Source organism: Bathycoccus prasinos (genome assembly GCF_002220235.1).
Source record: "Bathycoccus prasinos genomic : chromosome_5".
Lineage (NCBI taxonomy): Eukaryota > Viridiplantae > Chlorophyta > Mamiellophyceae > Mamiellales > Bathycoccaceae > Bathycoccus > Bathycoccus prasinos.
The window spans coordinates 746,918-771,493 of record NC_024004.1 but is presented as its reverse complement, the minus strand read 5'-3'; the positions used below and the strand labels follow the sequence as shown (position 1 = coordinate 771,493).

General features: G+C 49.0%; 10 protein-coding genes across 10 annotated transcripts; 5 read left to right on the top strand and 5 right to left on the bottom strand.

The window, feature by feature from the left end:
- Nucleotides 1-201: 201 nt before the first annotated feature.
- On the top strand, nt 202-5,355 carry Bathy05g04020 (unnamed protein product; the record flags this gene model as incomplete). Its single annotated transcript, XM_007513092.1, has 1 exon — nt 202-5,355. The coding sequence occupies one exon, from the start codon at nt 202-204 to the stop codon at nt 5,353-5,355; it is 5,154 nt and encodes a 1,717-aa protein (XP_007513154.1).
- A 499-nt stretch (nt 5,356-5,854) lies between these two features.
- Nucleotides 5,855-8,281, top strand: Bathy05g04010 (predicted protein; the record flags this gene model as incomplete). The annotated part of the gene is made up of 1 exon (XM_007513204.1): nt 5,855-8,281. One exon carries the CDS (start codon nt 5,855-5,857, stop codon nt 8,279-8,281), a length of 2,427 nt encoding a protein of 808 aa, XP_007513266.1.
- Nucleotides 8,282-8,798: 517 nt separating this feature from the next.
- Nucleotides 8,799-11,792, top strand: Bathy05g04000 (predicted protein; the record flags this gene model as incomplete). The annotated part of the gene is made up of 1 exon (XM_007512864.1): nt 8,799-11,792. One exon carries the CDS (start codon nt 8,799-8,801, stop codon nt 11,790-11,792), a length of 2,994 nt encoding a protein of 997 aa, XP_007512926.1.
- A 234-nt stretch (nt 11,793-12,026) lies between these two features.
- Bathy05g03990 (tubulin-specific chaperone c, putative) lies at nt 12,027-13,217 on the bottom strand (the record flags this gene model as incomplete). The annotated part of the gene is made up of 1 exon (XM_007513310.1): nt 12,027-13,217. The coding sequence occupies one exon, from the start codon at nt 13,215-13,217 to the stop codon at nt 12,027-12,029; it is 1,191 nt and encodes a 396-aa protein (XP_007513372.1).
- Nucleotides 13,218-13,462: 245 nt separating this feature from the next.
- On the bottom strand, nt 13,463-16,990 carry Bathy05g03980 (ORF73; the record flags this gene model as incomplete). The annotated part of the gene is made up of 1 exon (XM_007513137.1): nt 13,463-16,990. One exon carries the CDS (start codon nt 16,988-16,990, stop codon nt 13,463-13,465), a length of 3,528 nt encoding a protein of 1,175 aa, XP_007513199.1.
- A 135-nt stretch (nt 16,991-17,125) lies between these two features.
- Nucleotides 17,126-18,583, bottom strand: Bathy05g03970 (predicted protein; the record flags this gene model as incomplete). The annotated part of the gene is made up of 1 exon (XM_007513159.1): nt 17,126-18,583. One exon carries the CDS (start codon nt 18,581-18,583, stop codon nt 17,126-17,128), a length of 1,458 nt encoding a protein of 485 aa, XP_007513221.1.
- An 811-nt stretch (nt 18,584-19,394) lies between these two features.
- Nucleotides 19,395-20,531, top strand: Bathy05g03960 (unnamed protein product; the record flags this gene model as incomplete). Its single annotated transcript, XM_007513037.1, has 1 exon — nt 19,395-20,531. One exon carries the CDS (start codon nt 19,395-19,397, stop codon nt 20,529-20,531), a length of 1,137 nt encoding a protein of 378 aa, XP_007513099.1.
- A 91-nt stretch (nt 20,532-20,622) lies between these two features.
- Nucleotides 20,623-21,966, bottom strand: Bathy05g03950 (predicted protein; the record flags this gene model as incomplete). The annotated part of the gene is made up of 1 exon (XM_007512922.1): nt 20,623-21,966. One exon carries the CDS (start codon nt 21,964-21,966, stop codon nt 20,623-20,625), a length of 1,344 nt encoding a protein of 447 aa, XP_007512984.1.
- Nucleotides 21,967-22,093: 127 nt separating this feature from the next.
- On the bottom strand, nt 22,094-23,989 carry Bathy05g03940 (novel protein containing EGF-like domains; the record flags this gene model as incomplete). Its single annotated transcript, XM_007512819.1, has 1 exon — nt 22,094-23,989. One exon carries the CDS (start codon nt 23,987-23,989, stop codon nt 22,094-22,096), a length of 1,896 nt encoding a protein of 631 aa, XP_007512881.1.
- Nucleotides 23,990-24,144: 155 nt separating this feature from the next.
- Bathy05g03930 (predicted protein) lies at nt 24,145-24,517 on the top strand (the record flags this gene model as incomplete). Its single annotated transcript, XM_007512966.1, has 2 exons — nt 24,145-24,232; nt 24,372-24,517. 2 exons carry the CDS (start codon nt 24,145-24,147, stop codon nt 24,515-24,517), a joined length of 234 nt encoding a protein of 77 aa, XP_007513028.1.
- Between the last annotated feature and the right edge of the window lie 59 nt (nt 24,518-24,576).

The window sequence follows — 24,576 nt, the reverse complement described above, 5'->3', positions numbered from 1 at the left end:
TCATCATCATCATCGTTGTAATATGATACATCGCGCGCAGAGCACGCGCGCACACGAAAATTCAAAATACCAGTCGTATCTTCATAAAAAAACACGCACATCATCAAACGAATCAAACACCCAAGAAGAAGAAGAAGAAGACAAAGAAGAAGTTCTTCATTCGCGCATCGAGAGCGAGCGAGAGAGAGCTTCAGAGAGTTGATGTCAACCGCGTCGCCTTCTCCGCCGATCTATCGCGCGCGGTATCGCGCGACGAATGTGGTGCACTACGGAGAAAGCGCTTTGTCTTCTTCATCCGATGATGACGACGAGAAGGACGAAGACGTCCCGTGGCGAACGAGAGGACGGGAGGACGAGAAGCGGGAGAACAAGAAGCAAAACACGAAAAAAAAGAAGCGCACGTTGCAAAAGAAATCCGCGAAGGAGTTTGAAACGATGCTTTTGCAATCGGCGGAGAAAGAAGGTGGACGTTTGGGACCGTCAGAGAGGGAAAAAATGAAAAGGAAACGAGAAAAAGAGGAAAAACAAAAGATGCTTTTGAAATATGCAAAATCGAATACGAATGGGCGCGGTGGCAACGGCGGTGGTGGCAACGGTTCGGTACAGGCGTTTGATGAGGAGGAGAATTCGGACGACGACGATGAAGAGTACGACGCGGCGACGCGCGTCTCGGCGAGAGAAAGCCGAAAGCGTACTAAGACGGGGAAGAGCGACGTGCGCGGGAAGAAAGGGAAGAAGCGGCAAGAGGATTCTTCGGATTCGGAACCGATGGCGGCGATAAAACGCGTGAAGGAAGTTCCGCAGAGGAGTCCTCCGAGGTACGCGAGAAGGAAAGCGGCGCCGGCGGTGTTTAAAGATATCAGCTCGGACGACGAGGCGTTTTTTGAAACGAGTTCGGAAGAAGAGGGTGAAAGCAGCGAGGAGGAGGACGACGACGACGGGAGCGACGATAGCGACGATAGGGAGGGACGGATAAAGAAAAAGAACAAGAACAAGAAGAGCAGTAATAAAACGAAGACCAAAAGCGATAATATGGAAGAAGCGATGGAGGAGGCATATAAGATTGAGAAATTGTTAGGATGTCGAAAAGCATCCTCGAAAGTAGGCGTAAGCGGCGAGATGGAATACTTAGTCAAGTGGAGTTATTATTCGTACAGAGACTTGGAATGGATGCTCGCGAGCACTTTGAATAGTATAGGCGAGAGCTCGAAGGTAACCGCGTACAAAAGAAAGTTTGGGGGCGCGCCGAGCCCGGATCCGGACGATTTGTTTCCGAGGGAGTATTTGGAAATTGAAAGGATTTTCGCGACGAAGGAAAGCGAGGAGTGGGTGGAATATGAGGAGGACGACGAGGGGGTAAAGGAGGAGGATAGCGAGATTCAAATTATCCACGACGACAACGACGACGACAACGACGACGACGAAAAGGAGACTAAAGAGACGACAACCAAACTTGAAATGGTGAGATACTATTATTGCAAGTGGAAGAGTTTGAATTACTCGAGCGCGACGTGGGAGCCGATGTCGAGGTTGACGAGCGAAGAAGATCTGAAAGAAATTGCCCGCTTTGAAGCGTTTTCAGATCCATCGCCTCCCGATAGCTCGTTGATGCAAAAAGAAACCGCTCATTTATTGAAGACGAGACATAAGTTTAAAGATACGACCGGATCACTCGATCCAACCATCCCGGAGTTTAAAAACGGCATGCGTTTGAGGGACTACCAAGAATCCTCCTTTCGGTGGATGGTGACGAACTTTTACAAGAGGAAAAACGTCATTTTAGGCGATGAAATGGGTTTAGGTAAAACGGCGCAGACCATAGCAGTCTTAGAATACGCTAGAAGATACAAATCCAAGTGTCGACCGTCGTTTTGCGTCGTCGCGCCGCTTTCAACGTTGACGCATTGGCGGCGAGAAATTGAGAAATGGACCGATATGAATGCGATTATCTTCAACGGCAACGTCGACGACAGAGATAAGTGCGAAAAGTACGAGTTTTGGTTAAACAAAGAAGCGGGAGAGGTAAAGTTTGACGTTCTTTTAATCTCCTATGAAAACATTCTAAGACACGGCAATACGGCTTTGAAAGATTTTGCGTTTGAAGCGCTCGTGGTGGACGAGGGACATCGTTTGAAGAACATCGAAAACGCAACCACGCGATCGATTTTATCCATGAAATACGACTGGATGCTCATGTTGACCGGGACACCGATTCAAAATAATGTCAAGGAGTTGTTTGGTTTGATGCACGTTCTCGCGCCAAAAAGTTATCCAGACTGGGAGACGTTTGTCGACGAGTTCAGCTTGGATCCCGACAACGCGGCGAGTATAAATCATCAGCCGACGGCGGAACAAGTTATGTCTATACGAGAGGCGTTGAAACCGAGAATGTTGAGACGATTGAAAGATGACGTAGAGAAGATTCCCGCGAAGGAGGAAATTGTGGTGAGAGTAGAGTTGTCCGCGCAACAACGCGGCTATTACACCGCTGTTGCTGAGAAGAACATCGGCGTCTTGCTCGAAGGCGCCAAGAGTAAAAACACGCCGCAGTTGAGAAACATATGCATGGAGCTCCGAAAAGTGTGCAACCACCCGTTCTTGTGCGACGGATTGGAGGACGATTACATTCAAAGGTGCCGGTTGGCGTTGAAGGAAGGCGAAGAGATGCCGTCGCAACTGGACCTTCTGACGCAAAGTTCGGGGAAAATGAGCTTTCTCGGGAAACTGTTGTCAAAGTTGAAACAGGACGGGAGCAAAGTTTTGATTTTCTCGCAGTTTAAACGCGTGTTGGACATTTTACAAGATTATTTGTTCTTGCTGAATTTACCCTGCGAACGTTTAGATGGCGACACCGCGGTGCAACAGCGCCAGGAAGGTATCGACCGATTCAACGATCCCGAGCAAGATTCGTTTGCATTTTTACTCTCCACGAGAGCCGGCGGGGTTGGAATCACGCTCACAGCGGCAGATACTGCAATTATTTTCGACTCGGACTGGAATCCTCAGAACGATTTACAAGCTATGGCGAGATGTCATCGCATCGGACAAACGAAAGAGGTGAAAGTCTACCGCTTAGTCACCAACGGAACGTACGAGTACGAACTGTTCCAATCGGCGTCTCGAAAAGCCGCTTTGGACGAGGTTTTGATTGGCGGTGGCGGCGGTGAAGATATGGAGGAGGTGGAAGAAGAGTTCGGCGATGGCGAAAACCAAAGAGCAAACGGAGGTCAGAAGACAAAGAAAAAGAAGAACGAAGCAGAGCGCATCACCGCGCTCTTACAGAAAGGTTTGCAGTTTGCCCGCATGGGAGAAAACGCCAACGAAGAATCAAAAAAGTTTGAAGACGAAGACATCGATACTATTTTGAGCAAGCGCGCGGATGTGAAAGCCATTGGTACGAAGAAAGGAAATGCGTTTTCCACGTTCACTTTTGACGCGAGAGAAGAGGAAGACAAAAAGAAGTTTGGCGACGACATCGACCCTGCGGAATATTGGAAGACAATGTTCCCAGACGCCGCGAGAAAGGCGGAAGAAGAGAAGAAGAATCGTGGTTTTATCGACGAACGACTCATCGTAACCGGAAGAAGAAACCGCGTGAACAACTTTGGTGATAATTTGAATCTAAGCTTGCTGGAAGGTGGACGAACGAGAGGACGAGAGGAACGAGATGTTTCTTACAAACCGTCAAAAAGAGAAGGGAGAGAGCAGAAGGGAGAGAGCAAAATGTGCTGGACGCACCGAGAGATTAAAATCGTGTACGACTCCATGTTTGCGTACGGTTGCCCGTACGAAGATACAAGACGTGCCATTCTCTCGCGCGAGGTAAAAGAGAGCATCGTCGCATCCTCTGGACGCTCAGAGCAAGAGATCAAAGCCGTCGCCCGGTCGTTGCTCGGCATTTTTGACGTTCTGCGCAAAGATTGCAGCGTCACGGCGCAGACTTTAGCCAATACCGACTCTCTCTTTACGAATGCTTTCCCGCGCTTCCTCGGTCTATTCGTGGACGTGAAAAAGGCGTTCGAAAATCGACGAAATAGACTTGTCGAGCGGAAATGTTTGGCGGATTTGTTTGAAAAAACGCGCACGGATGAAGATTACGTTTGGAAGCCGGACGAGTTGCCGACGTTGAAAGATGAAGGAGAAATTAACGACGTTTCGATGTTGACAGCGCAAACGTGGTACGACGATAACTCTTTCTACGCGCCGCCTTCTTGGTCGGCCAAGCACGATTTAGCTTTGTTGCGAGGAAGTTTGGAGATTGGATACTCGCCATGGAACGCCTCGAAAGTTAACGAACAGCTTGAGGCTATATTTCACGAAAAACAGATTGGAAGTATTTGCGTAGATGCCACTGTGGCTCACGATGCTTCTCGTCATTCTCCATCTCAATATCCCCCAGGGTTACATCCTCAGTTATCTTCTCCTCCTCCTCCTCCTCCTCCTCCTCCTCCTCCTCCTCCTCCTCCTCCCACTACTACTACTACTACTACTACTACTCCAATTGAGCTCGAGGAGTTCAAAAACTTCGCGAGAACGAGACTGCACTTTTTGCTCTCTCGAATATCTGGGTTAAAAACAACAAACACAAGAAATGTGCATTCATCGTTTGGAGGGACATCAAATCTAGGTGCGGCTCAGAAACTCCAATGGACGGATGCGTTGAAGCAGAAGTTATACAGTGCGCTCGAAGAGTTAATGAGGAGGTACCAGCGCATCGGCCCCAAGACCGTATGCGACGAGATGGGCGTACCGGAAGTGACGAGAGATAACGTCGCGAGTTATTTGCAAAGAGTGCGAAAGGACGAAGTGAATCAATCGGATCTTTCTATGAGGCTATGGAAATACGAAAAAGAGATTTTTCCAACAGCTGAGCATGTTGAAAATTATGGAAAGCATACCGAACACCAGCTGCCCGCGACGCGACCGAGGCGCGCGGAAGAAGGTATCAAAGAAGTTGCCAAATTTCAAAGCGAGAACCTTTACGCGATGGAATTAAAACACGAACATCAGCGACAATATCTCCTCAGAGCGCAAAACGCCGAAGTGCAAGAGAAAATCGATGCTGGCATATCAAACGAATATTTGCGACGCATTCAAGACGTTCATCGACAAATCATGCTCCGATTAATTCAACAACTCGACGCGGAAAAGGAGGGTTTCACGAAACGTTGTGAAGCACAGTTGAAGCGTTTAAAGAAGGAAAAGGAGGAGAAAAAACATCTCAAGGAGGAGGAGGAGAAAGAACATCCCAAGGAGGAGGAGGAGGAGGTGCGCAGATTTGGCGACGACAACGAGGACGAAAGAAGGCGTGAACATCCAGAGGTGATTGAGCTCCTTAGCGACGACGACGAGTAAAAGCCACGATTTTTTAGCGACGACGAGAGAGACACAAAAACACAGAAGACGACGATTGCTTGATAGTCATGATTGTAACAACAACAACAAAATGAGTCACTAATAGCGAATATTTAATCATGCGTGCAAAAAAAAAGAGAACATAATGATATCGACGAGATTTGAACTCGCGCCCTTGCGGACCGGAGCCTTAATCCGGCGCCTTAGACCTTTAATTGAAAAGAAGGACGAGTTAGAAGCTGTTCTTTTCTTTGCACCAAATTTTTTGAACTTACCAACTCGGCCACGATATCTTAAACCCTATTTAGCTCAATTTTAAACACTAAACTTTTTTAGTTTGTTAAAACCCTAAACTTTAGCGGAGAGAGGAGAGAAAGATGTCAAAAGTCTTCCTCATAATCTCTCTCAAAAGGCTCTCCTCTGCGAGAGCAGAGAGAAAGAGAGAGAGATAAAGAGCAGCACAAGAACAAAGAATTAAAGTCGTCAAATCGATTTCATAATGACGCCACCTCCGTTATCTCGAGGAAAAGGAGGATCATCAGACGATGAATTCATGAATTCGCCGCCGAAATCTCCCAAAAAAGACGCCTCTGGCGGCGGGATGGGCTCCTCACCGACGCTACCCAAAATCAGCGAAGACGCCGCCGTGAGCAGCGAGAAGAACTCGAGAGAGATGTACGCTTCAGTCACGCCGCAATTCGCGCTGAATTCCCCGATGGAAGCGTCGATTGCGCCGACGGAGAAGATTTTGAAAGCGGAATTGATGGAGGAGTTTTTAACGAACAAACAACAAGATAACAACAGCGCGTCGACGACGGAAACAACGCTTCACGCGACATCGACGCAAACGAAAGAAGAGCAACAGCAACAACAACAACAACAAAATCAAGGTGCGGGAATGCCCCAAACGACATCAAATGCGGGGCAAAATTCCTCGGATAACTCGGACGACGACACGTCTTATCACGGGAGGCGCAAAAATTTTCTCTTTAGTAAAGACGACGGGAATGCGTTGACGAACGAACAGAGACAAATCAGGAGACTGTTGCAGCTTGGGTACTTTTTACTCCACGCGGCGGTGATTGCGACGTTGGTTTTAGCCGTCGTGTGGAACTCTCGATTGTTTGGTTTTATATCGATCACGTTGGGAGGTTCGACGGTTATTAACTTTGTCGTGACTGGTTTGCAGGCGATATTTTTGGAACCTTCGACGCACGTCGTCGGCAAACGCCTGTATTTCATTCTAAACGGCGTGCAAAAAGAGTTCGTGAATTTGCTTCACGGCGTGTTGTGTTTGTGTTGCTGGTCGTATTACGTTCAAATGGAAGATATGGTCAACAAGAGCGATTTGAAAGAGTACTGGTATTTGACGACGTACCGAATTTTAGCCTCCTGGGTCGCTCGATGTTGCATGCATTTAGTCTCCAGAGGAATATTCAATTACATGTTGGTTGATTTGCAGAGGCGCGTGTATTCTGACCAAATGCTGACGATCTTAATCGAGGAGTTCGCGCTGATGAAATTGTTCAAAGCGATCGTGCCGCAAAGAGAAATTTACAACGTGGCGCATAAAAAATTGCTCTCGTCCACGAACATTTCAAATCTGAAGCGCGTCGGATCGACCTCGAATTTGTTGCAACAATACGCCGGCTTCGGCCACGCGACGTTTCCAGTTGGTGAAGATTACATCATTCAACAACACGGGATCATGTATGGCGGGGTGAAGAAGAAAATACGGACGTTTGAGCCCGTGAGGGAGAGAGGAGGGCAACTGCTCGGGGGCACGACGATTACGGAAAAAGTCCATCACCAAATGACGTTGACGAGAGCCGCCAGGCTCGCCAGGTACATCAAAAGATACAACTTGCGCATTCCTCGAATGTTCGCGGACAGAGCCAATCAAACGTTCATCAAAGATGAACCATTAATCATCGACGATATCATCTTGGACGAATCTGTCGCGTCGACGTGCGGCACGAGATTGGCCGTCACGTTGCGCAAAATCCAAAAAGCGAAACGTTTACGAGTCAACTACGAGTTTTTGAAATCTTTGGGCGTGAGTAAAGAAGTCGCGCAAATCATCATGGACATCTTCGACGTGGACAAGCACGGCTTCGCGGACAGAGACATGATCATCGACCGCGTGATTGAAATTTACGAGAGCAGGAAAAACATGCAATTGACGTTGGGAGGTTCGCGATCGGTTTTGGCCACGTTGGAACGGATGATGTTGACCGCGTTATACATCGTTCTCATCTTCATCGTCCTCGCGATTTTTGAACAAAACGTTCTGGAAATGTGGCTCACCCTTTCTTCCTTTATCCTCGCGTTCGCGTTCATGTTTGGCAACTCCATAAGAGAGTGTTTCGAAGGCGTCATCTTCATCTTCATCACCCACCCGTACGACGTCGGCGATAACATTCTCATCAACGGGAACCGTTTCGTCATAAAAAACATCAACATCTTACAAACGGAAGCAGAAAACTGGAACGGTGAAGTCACGTATTACCACAACCAAACGATGATGCGCTCGACCGTGATAAACATGTCCCGATCGAAAACGCGAACGGAATCTTTCGATTGGATCGTCGACGTGGAAACGAACGACAAAGTCTTCGACGGCTTGAACAGTTCTTTACACAACTTCACCGCCTTAAACTCCGCCGACGTGGACGAGTGTTTCTTGAAAGTCGTCCCGTGTGGCGATTACACCGGCAAAATAAGAATCACCGTCTTTCTGGATTTGAAATTCAACGGCTTACCCGTTTTGCGTTCGTTGGCGGTGAGAAACGCGGTGAACAACCACGTCCGGAAATACTTCGTCGCGAATAACGTCAAGTTGCACAGCTTGCCGTTAACCATCGATGGACACTTGAATACGACTACTGCGAATACTACTAGCACCGGCAATATTAGCGCGCCTTAATAACTCTAACACTACTCTACTACTAATAACGAAGAGAACGAAACGAACATTTTTTGTAATACTACTATCGATTAAAATCGAGTACTCTCAAAAATCACAATTTTTGCGATCTGAAAAAAAAAAGAAAAAAAGCGGTTTCGAGATCGAGAAATCGAGAAGATATTTTGAATTTTAATGACTAGATTTTTCGTTCAATTTCGCCGCACTTTATTATATACGTAACCGATTATTTACATCTACTACACATACACACACAGAAGAACAAAAGATCTTCCTTCGATCAAAAGACGGTGCGAACGTAATTCACTCTCTCTGTCTGTAGAGAGTGCTTTTATTTCTTCGCGAGACGAGAGATCGGATCTGTTTTTTCCACGTTTAGCGCCTCGAATTCTAGAATTAAACGGATTGGATTTTCCTTTCTTCGCGGCGCTTTTGATCGGTTTTCTCACTTTAAACCGCTTTTTCCAATCGTCGTTTCTTCATCGACACGCACACAGAGAGAGTACGACAGAAGATAATGGGAGGATTTGACTGCCAAACTGCGGTTTTAAAACAAACGGACAAAGCGTCCTGCGACGCTCGCCTGTCTGCGACGAAAGCGTTCGCAGATGCTTTACGAAAAGGCGACCAAAGTGCCAAAGAATTGTTCGCGACAGATTCCGAGGCTTTGACTGCAATTTTAACCAATTGCGGGGACAAAAATTCACAAGATGTGTGCAAAGCCTCGCAAGAGTTACTGGAAACAGCGGCGAAAACGGTGAACGAACACGCGGTGTTGAACTACGTGGACGGGTTGATTCAAGCGATGGATTCGTCGAACAGAGCCGGGACGATCGCCGGCGCGTTGGATTTTATCTCGAGATTAGCCGAGACGAGTCCGCACGGCGTGAGCTGTAACTTGGTGAGGTTGATGCCGGTGGTGACTGGTTTGGTGAACGATGCCTCGAGCGTGGTTGCCGAAGCCGCGAGAACGACGGTGGAGAAAGTGTGTCACACCATCGATAACCGGGATATTGAACCGTTCATCGACGATATGGTGGCGGCGACCATCGACCACGACAAGACGGACGAATGCGTTCAAAAGTTGGCGTCGACGACGTTCGTGCAAACCGTTACTGCGGCGCCGTTGGCGTTGATTTCGCCAATTCTTTTGTTGGGTTTCAGGGCGAGAACGACATCGACGAAACGCATGTGCGCGGTGATTTTGAACAACATGAGTAAGTTGGTTGAAGATCCGGAAGACGCCGAGCCGTTTTTGGACAAGTTGTTGACCTCGGTCGAAAAAGCGTCCAACGAGATTTCCGATCCGGAAGCGCGAACGGTGTGCGGGAAGTGCACCGATCAGTTAAAGTCGATCGGCGAACGATTGGCCGATCCCAAGTTTGTCTCCAAAAGACCGACGGAATCGAAGTTGAAGGAGTTGTTAGGAAACGAGATTTCGCAGTACGAAGTCATCGTTTTGAGTTCCTTGATCTTGAACAAGTTGGAAGATTACGACTTTGAAGAGGCGTTGAAAGGCAAAGGGAAGCAGTACTTTGAAAAGTTGGAGAAGTTTTACTTCGAGGACGACGAGGAAGACGAAGACGACGGAGACGCCGAGGAATTGGCCAACTGCCGATTTACCTTGGCGTACGGCTCGAAAGTTTTGTTGCACAACACCAAGTTGAAGATCAAGAGAGGCTACAAGTACGGTTTGTTGGGCGGGAACGATTCTGGGAAGACGACGTTGATGAGAGCGATTTCTAAAGAGCAAGTCGAAGGTTTTCCTCCCGCGTCGGAGTTAAGAACGGTCTTTGTCGAAGCCGATATCGTTGGCGAATTGTCCGATTTGCCGTGCGTCGATTACATTTTGGCGGATGAAAGAATTAAAGCCGCGGGTATTACCGAGGAAACCGTTGAGAAGATGTTGTTGAACGTCGGTTTCGGCGAAATGCAAAACGGTGCGAGAAACTTGGTCACCTTCTTGTCCGGAGGTTGGAGAATGAAGTTGGCGTTGGCGAGAGCGATGTGTTTGAACGCCGACATCTTGTTGATGGACGAACCGACGAACCACTTGGACGTCATGAACGTCAAATGGGTCGAAACCTACCTCTTATCGTTGACGAACGTCACGTGCATCATCGTCTCGCACGATACCGGTTTGCTCGACCGCGTGTGTAACAACATCATCGCCATCGACAACTTGAAATTGAAACAGTTCAAAGGTAACTTGACGGAATACGTGGCCAAGAACCCGAAGGCGAAACAATTTTTCGAGCTGAAATCTGCCTCTGGATGGAAGATGCAGTTCCCTCAACCTGGATTTATTGAAGGCGTCAAGTCGAAAGGTAAACCTTTGATGAAGATGGCGAACTGCACGTACACGTACCCGGTGAACCAAGTTCCTACGGTGAAGGACGTTACCGTTCAAGTCTCCTTGGCCTCCCGCGTCGCGTGCGTCGGCCCGAACGGCGTCGGTAAATCCACCATGATCAAGTTACTGACTGGTGAGGTTGAACCGCAAGAAGGTACGGTCTGGAAGCACCCGAACGCGAGAGTCGCGTACGTCGCGCAGCATGCCTTTCATCACATCGAGCAACACTTGGACAAGACGCCGAACGAGTACATCCGCTGGAGATACCAACACGGCGACGACAAGGAGGCGTTGCAAAAGGATTCCATGACCTTGACGGAGGAGGAAATCGAAAAGTGCAAGAAGCCTTTCGAAATCTCGTTGCCGCCGGACGAGAAAGGCAACGTCCGCAAATTGAAATGGACCATTGAGAAGCTCACCGGTGGTCGTAAGACGGTCAAGAAGGAGGTGGAATACGAAGTTCAATTCGTCGGTCAATCGCACGACGCGAACAGGTACATCAGAGCCGATAAGCTCGAAAAGGCTGGTTTCGCCAAACACATGAAGATTGTGGACGAAAAAGTTGCCGCCAGAGCTGGCGCGTTGTCTACTCCGTTGACCACCGCGAATGTGGAAAAACATTTGGAGAACGTCGGCTTGGACAAGGAGTTTGGCACGCACACGAGAATGGCGGCGTTGTCCGGAGGCCAAAAAGTAAAGGTTGTCATCGCGGCGTGCATGTGGAACTGCCCGCACATTGTCATTTTGGACGAACCGACGAACTACTTGGACAGAGACTCTTTGGGCGCTTTAGCTGGAGCCATCGAGGACTACGACGGCGGTGTGGTTATGATTACCCACAACAACGAGTTTTGCTCGGCGTTGTGCCCGGAGACGTGGCTCATGGCGAAGGACGAAACCGACGGCATCGCGCGATGTAACTGCAAAGGCGACGCCGAGTGGATGTCAAAAATGTCCAAGAAAGAAGTCACCGCCGCTGTGGATCAAACCGAATTCACCGACGCGTTAGGGAACGAGGTCAAAGTCGTGAAGAAGACGGCGCTTTCCAAAAAAGACCAAAAGAAGAAGGAAAAACTGCGCAAGGCGAGAAAAGCGAGAGGGGAAGTCGTCACCGATACCGACGAAGACGAGTGGGCCGGCTTTGGCGAAGAAGAATAATAATAAATACACACACATAATAAGCAAACGTTTAGGAGTTTCGATCAAAACTACTAGATAGAAGAGAGGCGCTCGAATTATTACATACACATAAGGAAGAAGAAAGAGAAGAAGAAGACACGAGAAGATAATTTTAATATCAAACATACTAATTTACAGTTCTATACTCACACGCGCCGGCGAGTACTTTTTTTTCGCGGTTTCTACTCATACTATTATACAAAACAAGCTATTCTAATAAACTCTATCCTTCTCTTCTATCACGCTCCAATTTGGCGAATGCTCTTGCTTAATCCATCCGAAATCTTCAACCTTGTTCCATAAGTTATCGTCTTCTTTTCCGTCGTTTTCGCTCGACAACAAAGGCGCAAACTCGACCGCTTGGCATCTCTCAATGATTGGACCGCTCGCCACTCGGCAATAAAACTGACACTTCGTCGCGTCGTGTATTCGGAGTTGCCTCGATCCTATAAACGCAATCGTATCGCTCATATTTTCCACGTACGCGCTCCCGTCGATATCCGTGGCTTTGATTTCGCACTCGACCAAGTTCCGCATTCGAACCGATCTCGGTCTACGATTCGCGCAACTTTCGATGGTCACTTCGCACCTCGTCAACCGTTCAATGGTCACGTCTTTTCCGTCGCACTCCTCGCTCGTCAAAAGAATCGTCTCTCCTTCTTTGTTCTCCCGAACGACTAACAAACCATTCGTCGCTCGATGCTTCTTTTGCAACATTTCAATCACCGCGGCGGAAGAAGGCGAAGTTTTGTCGTCTGCTCCTTTCCCGGAAAAGTCGGTCGTCGTCTTCTCCGCGAAAGCCTTCTTCATCGTCTTCGATTTTGCGAAGCTAAACTTCTTCGTCTTTCCGACTCTCTCATCCACCGCGTCTTCGGCATTAAAATCGTTAAAAACTTCTCTCCCCCTCGCTTTCTTTTCCAACAGGTCGCACGTTTTCATCGATTTCTCCGCGTCGAACGATGGTAAAAAATACGCGCTTTTCGCAACCTTCTCTCGCAACAGAGCGATTTTGGTCAACGATTTTTCTTTTCCTTCTGTTCCTTCAGCTTCAACACATCCTTTTCCTTGTATTACATCGATTTCGCTTTGCGCGCCCTTCTCTCGCAACAGAGCGATTTTGGTCAACGATTTTTCTTTTCCTTCTGTTCCTTCTGCTCCTCCTTTTAGTACTAAATCGCTTTCGATCTCCTCCACCATTTTCTTAAACTCTCTCGCGAACGCATCCACATTCTCCGTGGGATCGGAAATTTCATCTCGTTTCGTGCGATTCGAGTCGATCTTTTGTTTCCGTTGGTCGTTTAAGAACTGTAACTTGGCGAGTACTTTTTCTTTTTTCCTTTCCTTCCAATGGACTTCTTCCCCGTCGTCCGTGTCCTCGTCAAAGTCTTCTGTTTTTGCTGTCATTCTTAAAAACAAAAGGCTCTCGTCCTCGCCGTCCCGCTCGAAAAAGGAGTTTCCCGTTGTTTTTCCCCGTCGTGTGCGTGGCGTTGGACGTTTCTCCTCCTCCTCTCCTCCTCTTCTTCTTGATGTGTGGAAAGAGAAATGAAGAGAAAATTCAAAAATCCGGACGACTTGTACAAATGTGAGGGAGGAGAGCTTTAGGCGGTACTACGCGTCGTCTGAATATCTCTATACATAAATCTATTATCTCATCTCAAACTAGCCTGAGATTGGTGGTAGCTTTCCAACTCGTTTTGCAAGTCTGCGAACCAGTCGTTCGCGCGGACGAGCTGTCGTTCGCATCGTCGAAGTAAGGATTGAAAGACGTGAACGCTCTCGTCGCCGTCTTCGTCTTCGTCTCTTTCGCTCCGCGACGACGAGACTACCACGTCGCGTTCGAGCGCTTCGCGAGTTTCGGTGACTTTGAGTAAACTCGCGCGCAAGTTGTGGATGTTTTCGCGGTGTAAGAGCGTTTCGCATCGCTTGAGTTTACGGTGCGCTTCTCCTTCTCGGGTTTTGATTTGCGTCAAGAGTCGTTTTAAGGAGGATTTCGTTTCGTCCAACGTGTGTTCTCGAGTCGCGTGTTTGCGTTTCTTCTCTAAAGCTTTCTTTTCTTTCTCCGCGCGGTGAATGATGTCTTCCGCGTGGACGAGTTTTTGTTGCTTTTCCAGAAGATCCTCGCGAAATGCGAGAAGTTCGTCGCGTTCTACCATCAACGATTTCTCAAACTCTTTCAATTCGCAGATGCGCGCGTTGTTCGTAGCCGCGTGCTCGTTCATCATCTTCTCTCGATTTTGCAAAGCGAGCCAGGAATTTTGCAGCTCAATCTTCTCTTTTTGTAAAACATCGCCGGCTTCTTTCAACGATTCCGCTTCGCGAAGGAGCGCAGGGTGGACTTTATCCGTAAACTCGCGGATTTTCAATTCGCGCTGTTCTAAATCTACAATGCGAGTCGCGTTGATATTCGCCAAGTCTAAACCGCTGAGTTCTTGTTTGCGAATAGAGACCATGTGCGTGACGTTTTCGAGCTTACGCTCGGCGTCTTCGAGATCGCGAGAGACCGCTTTGAGTTTTTTTTTCAACGAGTCTTCATCGGTTCTGAACGCATCGTTGACGGCTTTGTGCTTTTCCAACTCCAGTTGTTCTCGTCGGACGTATTCGCGACGAGCTTCGATGTCGATTCGTTCGGATTCGGCGGCGGCGACGGCTTGGCGAGCTTTCGCGTACTCTTTTTCCACACGCTCTAAACCGTCTAAAAGCTCGTTTTCTCTTCGTTTCGCGTTCTCTTCGCGTTTCTTGACATCCATCGCGGCTTTTTTCACCGTTTCCGCGCGCGCATCCAACGCATCCCTCGCGTCTCTGACTGCCTCCATGGCGCTTTTCTCCCACGCTTTGCGACGTTCGGTTTCTTTCTTCGTCTTACCGCTCGGCGAGTTAGCGCTCGCCAGTTGACGAGCCTCGGCGAGCTGCGTTTCCAAATGGTCTCTGTGTGTTTGGTGCGATGCGATTTCGCGTTTGAGTAACGCGATTTCGCTTCGCATCGCGTCGATTTGTTGTTCGTTGCGAGTAGTATCAACGATGGGAAAAGCAAAGTCGTTGCTTTGCGTTCCAGTATTTTTCTTATGCGTTGATGTTGTTGTCGTTTGAGCAGAACCATCTCTCATGCGCAATAACGCCGTTTCTCGTTCCTTCCTCGCCTCGGCGGCTTCGGAAACCAAATCTCTGTTCTCCTTTCGCGCTTCGTTCAATTGATTCTCCAACGCTTTCCTGTGCGCCTCGATTTCAATCTCTTTCGTTCGAAACGATTCCCGCATAACGTCCATCTCGTTCGTGAGTTTTTTCAAACTTGATTCCGAATCGCTCGCAGACTCTTCCAGCTTTGCCTTTAATCGTTCGATATCTTTCGCCTTCTCTTCGACTTCAGATTCCAACTCGCGAACAGTCGTCGCGCGTTGGCCTTCGCCGCTCCGCATCAACGCTCTCAAATCGCTCTCTCTTTTCTTCAAGTTCTCTTCAACCATCGCGGCGCGAGAAAGCTGCGAAGCGACATCGTTTTCTCGAGCGTCTAATTGTAACTCCCTATTTTCGATTTCGTTCACGCGAAACTTTGCGGTTCGCTCGGCTTCTTCCATCATCTCTCGCTTCTTGTGCATCGTTTGTTTTTCCTCTTCTACCCGGTCGCGATCTTTCTTTAATTCCAACTCGACTTTTTGAATTTCCGCGGCCAATTGTTCCAACGCTCTCCCTTTCTCTTCCAACTCCTCGTCGCCGGCTTTCATGAAATATAAGCGTTCTGCAATCGTGCTCGATGCGATTTTCAAATCCTGCTCGCGTTTTTCGAGCTCTTTGCGTCCTTCGGTGACCTTCGCCCAAGCGTTCGCAACCGTATCGCACTCTTTCGCGGCGGCTTCTGCAGCCGCGGCGGTGTGACGTTCGCGAGCGTCCAGCTCCTCTTTAATCTGTTCTCTTTCGACTTTTGCTTTCTTCAGCGCGTGTTCGGCTTGTTCAATTGCTGCTTTCTTCTCGGAGAAGAGTTGATCCAACTCTCTCATTTTCAACCTGGCGTCTTCCTTCGCCTGTTCAATCTTCTTCGCATTCGATTCAGCCTCTTTCATTTTCTCGAGAAACTCTCTCAAATGCTTTTCGGCTAAATATTTCTTCTCTTGCGCTTCTACTAATAAACGTTCCTCCTCCTCGCGCATCTTTGTTGCTCTCTCTGCTCTCCTTTCGCGATCTTCGCACGACTCCTCTCTTTTCAACGCGTCCATCTCTCTTTTCGCAAACGCTCTCGAAACCTCCCGTCTGTTCTTTTCAAACCGCTCGTAATCTCTCTTCAATAAACCCGCTTCGCGTTCGCACGCCGCGTTCGCCACCGCTACTTGCTCTTGTTTCCTCTCCAACTCATCCATGCGTTCGTTCGACCACTCGTTCATTCTCTCGATGTCCCTTCCTTTCTCCTCCATCTTCGCTTCCGCTTTTTCCGCCCTTCTTTGCCTCTCTAAGAACTCCTCCGCCTCTATCCGCATCTCCTCTGCGTCTCGCTTCAACTGCATCGCCTCTTCCAACTCCTCCTTCATTCTCCTCTCCCTCTCGATCACATCTTTCTTCATCTCTTCCACTCGATTCGCCTCTTTCGCCGTCGCTTGCGCCGCGTCCGCGATGCGACTCTTGTGCATGTTCAAAGCCTCCATCTCGCTCGCGCGCATCGCTTGCACCCGTTCGTGGTCGTTTCTTAATCTAGTCAACTCCAAGGATACCTCGTCCCTCGATTTTGTGAGCTGATATAACTCTCTTCGCAAAGCTCGATTCAACGCGCCTTTTTCCACTCTCTTCGCCGTACTGTTGTTGTTTAAAGGTGGTTGGAGATTTTCATTATTTTCATCTTCAACGAAAGGCGTCCCGGCGTCTTCGAATACCTCGTTCTCCTCTTCCTCCTCCTCGTCTGAATCAACATCGTCGGCGAACAGAACGGTCTCGTCGACCGGAGACGGCGGAAGCGACCCACCTTTTCCCTTATTCGAGTTTTGGGTGAAATTCAAACGCATTTGACTGCCGTTTTGTGGCGAAAGGTGAGAAGAAGAACTCATCATGTTTTTGCTCGTTCTTCCTCTCTTCGGGGTAGAAAACGGTGGTTTCGGCGACTCTCTTCTTTTAGTCATGGGACTCGCCACGAGGGGATGGTCCATTGTCGGCGTCCTCGTCGTCCGAGTCGTCGGCGAAAGAAGCTTATTCGTCATTTGATTTGAAACCAAAAGTGTGGGGGAAACGAAGTTTTTGTGGGGAAATTCGTTCAATTCTATTTAGGGTATTTGGCTTTGGTTTACAAGTCTCTGCTATCTTTAACCGCGTCCACGCTACTTTAGCTACTAACATCAAAGCACGTCCATGTCGACGACTTCTTGTTCTTGTTGTTGGTGGTGGTCGTCGTCGTCGTCGGAGCCGGAACTGGAAATCATGATCGCGCCGCCTTTCGCGCTCGCTTTCGTCGTCGTCCTCGTCTTGGGCGGCGGATGCGGCTTTGGCGCGGATTTGCCGCCGCCCCTCTCGGGTCGCTGCTCCAAGATGTTGTTGTCGTTTAAGTTCTTGTTCTTGTTCTTGTCCGGGTTTCGGTACGGGGTGGAGTTGTCCTGGTCGGAGGAGGTGGACTTGGTGCCGCCGCTTTCGGTCGTGGTGGACGCGGCGCCGGCTTTCGCGCGTCGCGTATTTTTCGCGATTTCGCTCGCCGGGTCAGTTTCCGCGTAATTTTCGCCGCCGCCGCCGTTGCGCTTGTTAGTGGCGTGATGCTGATCGCCGTGGCTCATGCTGTAACTTTCGCTGGTGGAACTCTTGGATTGTCCGCTATCTCTGTTTTGCGATTGCGCCGAAGTCACTTCTTGCTCGTCCTCCTTCATCTTCTCTTGGCCGGTTTTACGCCGCCACTTCATCAAATCTTCATCCAGTTGGTTCAACTGGCCCATGAACCCGGCGTTCGGGTTAATCTGCGGTCTCGCCAACCGCATTCGCATCAAAGCTTCGTCCAACCTGATGTTTTCGTGACACATGACGTACGCCGCGCATACGGACGCGCTTCTCGACCGGCCGGCGAAACAGTGCACGAGCACGTTCCCGCCGCTCTTCACCGCGCCGCTAATAAACTCGAAACACTGCGGAAAGTGGCTTCGAATATCCGCATCTGGCCTATCCGCCACCTCCACGGTCATATACTTCACCCCTTCCACGTGTTTAATCTCAAACCCTCTCGCCACCGTGAGGACGTGCGTGATCCCTTTCTCTTTAATCTGCTCCTCGCTTTGCGCCGCGCCGATCGACCCGAGGTACAGATTCGGCGCGATGAGCGCCGGCACTTTGTCCTCCTTCACTTTCTTCGCGGTTAAGATCAATCGCATCAAAGCGACGACTCTTTCCACTTGCTTCTCGTCTTTCGGCGTTCCTTCCGGCGTTCGATGTATCTTTACCGTATTTCTCGTCGTCGTCTTCGCAACCGTCGGCGTCTGTCCTTCCATGTGCACGTCTTCTAAAAAATCCTCCTCCTTCACGTCGTCTTCTTCTTCTTCTTCAAACGCCTCCTCTTCTTGCATGCCGTTTTTTATGGCAACGTCTGCTGAAAACCTCCGAACGCCGCGAGCGCTTCTCTTCTTTCCTTCTTGAAGGTGCCCGTCGAGTTTATGCACCGTGCACAAAAGTTTCTTCGCGACGTCGACGATGCCGGAGTGCGCTTTCGCCGAGCTCGATCGCGTCGTTCGCAAGTGTCTTCTTTCATCTTTAAACTCTTTCGCCGATGTTGTATTTGTTGTTGTCGTTAATCGCGAGCGCGAGGTTCTTCCCGGCATGATGAGAGATGCGCTGCGCTTTGGCCGCGGTGCCGCGCAAAAGCTTCTGTGACGCAGAATGAAAATAGAAGAGATCAGTATTCGGAGAATCGACAGAAGGAGACGGAGAGACAGAGAGAGAGAGAGAGACGGAGACAAAACGACATTTAAAGAGATATTATTGCGCGCTCTGTATCTTCTTCTTTATCTTCGCCGCAAAGGGATGATGATGTGATTTGAATTTCCCGAACGGGAATGAAGAGCCGCTGATGGGGCCGCGCGAGACATCGAATCATCATCATCATCGCGTTCTGTCGTTGCACTCGAGAAGAAGAGAAGCACCGAATGGAGAGAAAAAGAGAGAGAGAGAGAGGGATAAAGAGAGAGAGAAAGTTATTCGTACCTTTTTTATGTGTGTGTGTATTTATGCGCGTGTGCGAGCTCTAGAGTGTTTTTGTGTATCTAAATATCGCTCTCTGCGTGGTGTTGTGTGCACACGCGACGAGAAGCGCTTTAAAGAAGTGAAGAGAAAACTCTCGAGTTTGTTACGAAAAAGAAAAGGAAGACTTTGTCTCGTTAAAAAATAGAGGAAAGCACGAAAAAAGGACATGAAAAAAGGCAAGAGAGAAAAAAGTCTTCTTTTTTGGTCGTTTTTTTTGCTCTCTTTTCCTCTCTCTCGAAATCTGTCTCTTTTTGCTCCCAAAACGACCTCCTCGTTGAGTAAAAAAGTAATAATTAATTTATGAAAAACGGCTCTCTTTCTTTTCTTCTCTAAAATACTTTTTGTAAGAGAGAGGAGAACCACCGGTATACAACATAAAAGAGAATCACTATGGGCGCGTGCGCGTCGGCACCGAGACTGATTTCCTTCTCGGCGCCTTCGAGTTCGTCGTCGACGCCGGTCGTCGTTTCTTCGAGCAGCGGCGGCGATGTGTGTGCGACTTTGTCTTCTTCTTCTTCTTCGAGACGAAGAAGTTTTTTTTCGAGATCACGAGGTTCTTCCTCGAGAAGACGGGGAAGCTCTCAAACGCGAAGGGCACCCAAAACGAGGTCGTACGTGAAAGCGCTCGAGTCGAATCCAAAATCGAGAGTTCTGTACGACGGAGTGTGTTCTATTCCGGGAGGATCCAAATACGAGTCGTTTCGAGGGTACGAAGGCGTCGATCTTTCGCATAAATCGAAAGACTTTCAAACGTGGATGAAGGACGTCAAGTTTCACGATCCCAAGGAATTCGATAACTGGGAATCGGAGACGATGGATTTGTTGGACGAGATGATTGAAGTGGCCACGAGACGGTGCGAAGAGAGCGTGAAGACGTTACCGGAGGATGATCCCGAGGTGATTTATAGGACGTTGAAAGCGTTCAAGAGCGGCGTCCCGGAGAAAAGCGAAGAAGAAGAAGAGTTGGAAGAAGAAGAGATGGTGGAAGAAGAGGTGGAGGAAGAAGTCACGGTAACAAACGAAGATGGCACGACAACAACGACCACGCAAACCGTGAAACGACTCAAAAAGAAAAAGAAAAGGAAATACGCAAAGCGTCCGCAACCGCCGAAAATTCCGCAAATTATGCACGAAGCCGTGCGCAAAGCGCTCGAAGATCCCGACGTTGAAAGTTGGACGTCCACTTCTCCGGAAATCGAGAAAGCGTTCGATGAAAACTTTGAGTATTTTACCATCGATGGTGCAACTATCCGCGGACGCGTATTTGCGTTCAGTCGCATGGACAAAGCCATCGTCGATTTACGAAACCGGATGATGGGGAGCACGCGGTCGAAGCGGCAAATCAAGTCCAACGCCATGAACGTGGAAGGACCGACGTACGTCGGAAGAGGCGACGAGAAACACATCACGAAGTGGGAGGTGTTGTACAAGTTTGACATGTTGCTGATGAAGGTCAAAATTTGCGAGATTTTCGAAGTGAACGAAGAAACTGGTTTGGTCGTCAAGTTATCGCGATTTCGAATATAAGAATAATAGAGCAGCACTTTTGTCGCTTAATTTTTCCTTATTTTACAACAATGATAAAAACAATATTCATCTAGTATGAATAATGCCTTTATTACGACGACGCGGCGGTCATTTTCTCTCCTTCGCGTTTCCTCAACTCGTTCCTCAAGAAAAACTCGCCGGCTCTGTACGAACTTCTTACCATCGGTCCGCTCGCGACGTATAAAAAGCCCAAATCTTCCGCCATCTTCCCGTACATATCAAACGCTTTCGGAGTGACGTACTCCTCGACTTTCAAATGTCTCTTTGTCGGTCGCATGTATTGCCCAAACGTGACCACGTCCACGCCAGCTTCTCTCAACAACTTCAACGCTTCGTACACTTGCGTTCTCGTTTCGCCCAGACCGAGCATTATGCTCGTCTTGGTGATCAAATCCACACCTCCGACATCTTTCGCGGTCTTTTTCGCTCTTTTCAACACGTGGATACTCTGGTCCCAATTCGCTCTCGGATCTCTCGCGTGCGTTTGTAACTCTGGCACGGTTTCCACGTTGTGGGCGAACACATCTAGCCCACTCAACGCGACCGTATCGATTAATCTATCCTCGCCTCGAAAATCCGGCGTCAACGCCTCGACTAAAATCCTCTTATCTTTATCCTGGTTACTCACAAACCCGCCTTCGCCGCCTCCTTTCACTTTCTCCTTCAAATTCTTAATCGTTTTCGCGAAATGCCCGGCACCTTGGTCCTCTAAATCGTCTCTATCAACGCTCGTCAACACGATATAATCCAACCCCCACTCGCTAATCGCCTTCGCCACGTTTTCCGGTTCGTCTTTATCCAACGGCGGAGGCGCTTTCGACGTTTTCACCGCGCAAAACTTACACCCTCTCGTGCACGTGTCCCCCATGATCATAATCGTCGCCGTCGCCGTGTGCCCGTCCCCGCCGCCCCAACACTCGCCTAAATTCGGGCACTTAGCCTCTTCGCACACCGTGCTCAACTTTAGCTCTTTCAGTCTCGATTTTATCTTTGAATACTTCGAATCCTCCGTCCCGCCCGGGAGCGTTCGTTTCAGCCACTCGGGTTTCCTCACCGTCTTGTCTCTCATGTTCTTCGGCGCGGGGGAGGAATACTCGTTTTCGCCGGATAAGGACGTTCCGAGAACAAAGTCCGAAACCGTGGCGTCTTCTTTCGCTAACGTCTCTCGCAATTCCGCTAAACGCTGGTGCCCACCGTTGGATTGGTCTCGTCTTTGATTGTGCGAGTGAAAACGGGTGGTCGTGGTGGCCGCACGACAACGCGTCGTCTCAGTCGCAAAGCCGCTCCTCCTTAAACTCTCGAAAAAAGCATTATTCGAAACATAAGTGGAGGAAACGAAAAAGTGGTCGTCGTGACGAGGAGAGCGAGAAGTGCGCGCAGTGGTTCGTCGGGTGAGCAGAAGCGCGCGACGCATCTTGAATGGATAATTTGGATAATCAATGTGGAAATCTCGAGAGAAAAGTCCACGTGGTCAAGTCTTTGAACCAAACACACTAAATACTTGACGAAAGCGAATAGTATTACACGAGAGAGACTATATATTACCAATGAATGACTTGGTGAGCGATGACACCTTTCCTTCCTCTCGGTGTGAAACTGACGCATTTTTGCATGTGGTTAAAACCGTCGCAACTCGTCGTTAAACGGCGGTCGTGGAACAAGCGCAAAAGCAAGGATTCGTACGTTTTGGACGCCGGGGAGACGCCCAGGCCGGAACCGCCGGAGAGAGTGTCGAAGTAGGAGTCGGTTTCGTCGTGGTCGTCGTCGTGGAGGAACTCGTGCGGTGGGTCGATGCCGTACACGTTGACGTTGACGCACATTTGTAAGGAGAGGAAGACGGCGAAGAAGGCGTTGGAGAGAGTCGGTTTCAACTCCGATTTGTTAGTCGCCGCCGGAGAAGACTTCGAGGAAGAAAAGAAAGAGTATCCCACTCCTCCTCCTCCTCCTCCTCCTCCTCTACCTCCTCCGTTGCTCTCGTCTTCACCTTTATTTCCGCCACTACCGAACAAATCTTTCTCGATGTGCTCTTTCGTCTCCGCGTTTAATCTATCGTACACTTCGTTAAAAATTGTCTTGGCCGGATACAAAATCTCCGGCGATGCGAATTGGACGTCCAACTCGGGAAACGCCCTTCGCGCTTGCCTCAACTTACTCACTGAGTTTGGTTCCCACAAAAGGCCTTTCGTCTCCCAGTTGCCGCTGTTTGAAGCCGCGTTCGCGCTCGTGAACAGTTTCGCGTACTTGGACGGGTTTTTCAGCGCCTCTTCCAAAAACGCATCCGACAAGACGCGCACGGTGGTCTTCGTGCCCACCATGCTCGCAAACCTTCCCGCCGTCGGCGCAGCATCCAGTCGAATAACCGCCTCGTGTTCGTCCACAACTTCCGCTAACCCGTCTACTTTTTCTAAATGAAAGCTATTCCCAACCACGGCGCAACTGAGAAATAGCTTGTTGTGCGGATTCTGGTCCGTTTTCAAAACTCGATTGCCGAGCGCGTCTTCTCTCGCCAACCAAGGACCGTCCACCTCGTTTTCGCTTTTACTACGGCTACTACTACTACTACTACTACTACTACTACCACTGCTCCCCCACCTTTGAACTAACTCGATGGCCTCTGCCGGATCTTTCTTGGACAGACCAATTGACGTCGTGTGCAACCGCACTTGCAAATGGTCCAACAACATCCCGCTCTCGTCTCGAATGAAATCTTTCGAGCAATCAAACGTGCTAAATCCCGGGAAGCACTCGCACACGTCCGGTTTCACGCACCTCCCGTGCACGCAATTCACCTGCTCGCATATCGCCCGATCGCAATTCTCCCCTTTCCACCCTCCGTGACAGACGCACTCGTCCGTTTCCACTTTATACACGCCGTTGTTCAAACACGGATGTCGATTTTGCGCGCTCGTCGCTTCTTCTCGCTCTCGCTCTGCTCGCATCTTCTCGTCCGATTCGAACGTTAGTATCGGTATCGGTGCTTTCTCGTGTGCAAAGCTGCTCTTTACTACCCTCTCGTTTTCTTCGTTCGAACGCATTTTATGAGGATTATGATTTTGTGGTCGATGTTGACGACGTTCTCCTCTTTCGCTCGCTCCCCTTGTTGTTAACAACGTCTTCGCCACCCCATCGCTCCTTTCTCCCTCGCTGCTCGTTTTAAACCTCGCCAGCGAGAGCACACTCACCGCGAACCACACCATCGGCGCGAACAGGAGCACTTTCTGCGTCGTCGTCGTCCTCGTTCCTAACGCGCGTTTCAAACACCACCACCCGTTTAAGCAGCAAAAGAAGCTTTTTTTCTTCTTCTTCCCTCGTCTCGTCGTCCCCGCTCGCGACGGCTGCTGATGCTGATGATGATTACGACGACGATATTGTCCTCCTCCTCCTCCGACTTGTAAAAAATGCAACAGTTTCTCCCTGTCCGGGTCAAAGTCCGTCATTGCAAAAGCCATCAAAGGCGTACCATCACTGCGTACCAATATACGAGTTAGTGTTTTTATTACGACGGAGAAAAGAAGAGCAAAAACTTTTCCAATTGTGCTTCAGTTTTTTCCTCCAATTTTTTCTCTTAAGTTTTCTCAACTTTCTAAACATCATGGGCGGGGGCAACGGCCAAAAATCAGCCAAAGCGAGGGAGAAAGCGCAGGCGAAAGCGGCGAAAGGCGGCGCTGGGAGCATGCTGAGTACGTTTTTTTCTTCGTCTTCTCTCTCTCTCTCTCTTTGTTTTTGAGATATCCATTAGTACATTCCGAATTGGAAACAAAACACCTCTGGGGCTCACTTTTCATTCTCTCTCTTCTTTCTCTATTATTATCACAACAGAGGCAAACGAAGCGGCGAAATCGATCCAGTGCAAAGTGTGCATGCAAGCGTTCGTGTCGACGCTGAGTCACTCGGAGTTGAAAAAGCACGCGGAGAATAAACACCCGAAGTTGGACGCGAAACAATGCTTTCCGTTCTTAGAGTAAAAAGTAGTAACGTTCGTCTTTTTTAATAATGGAATAAACTACTATTATATTAATAATAC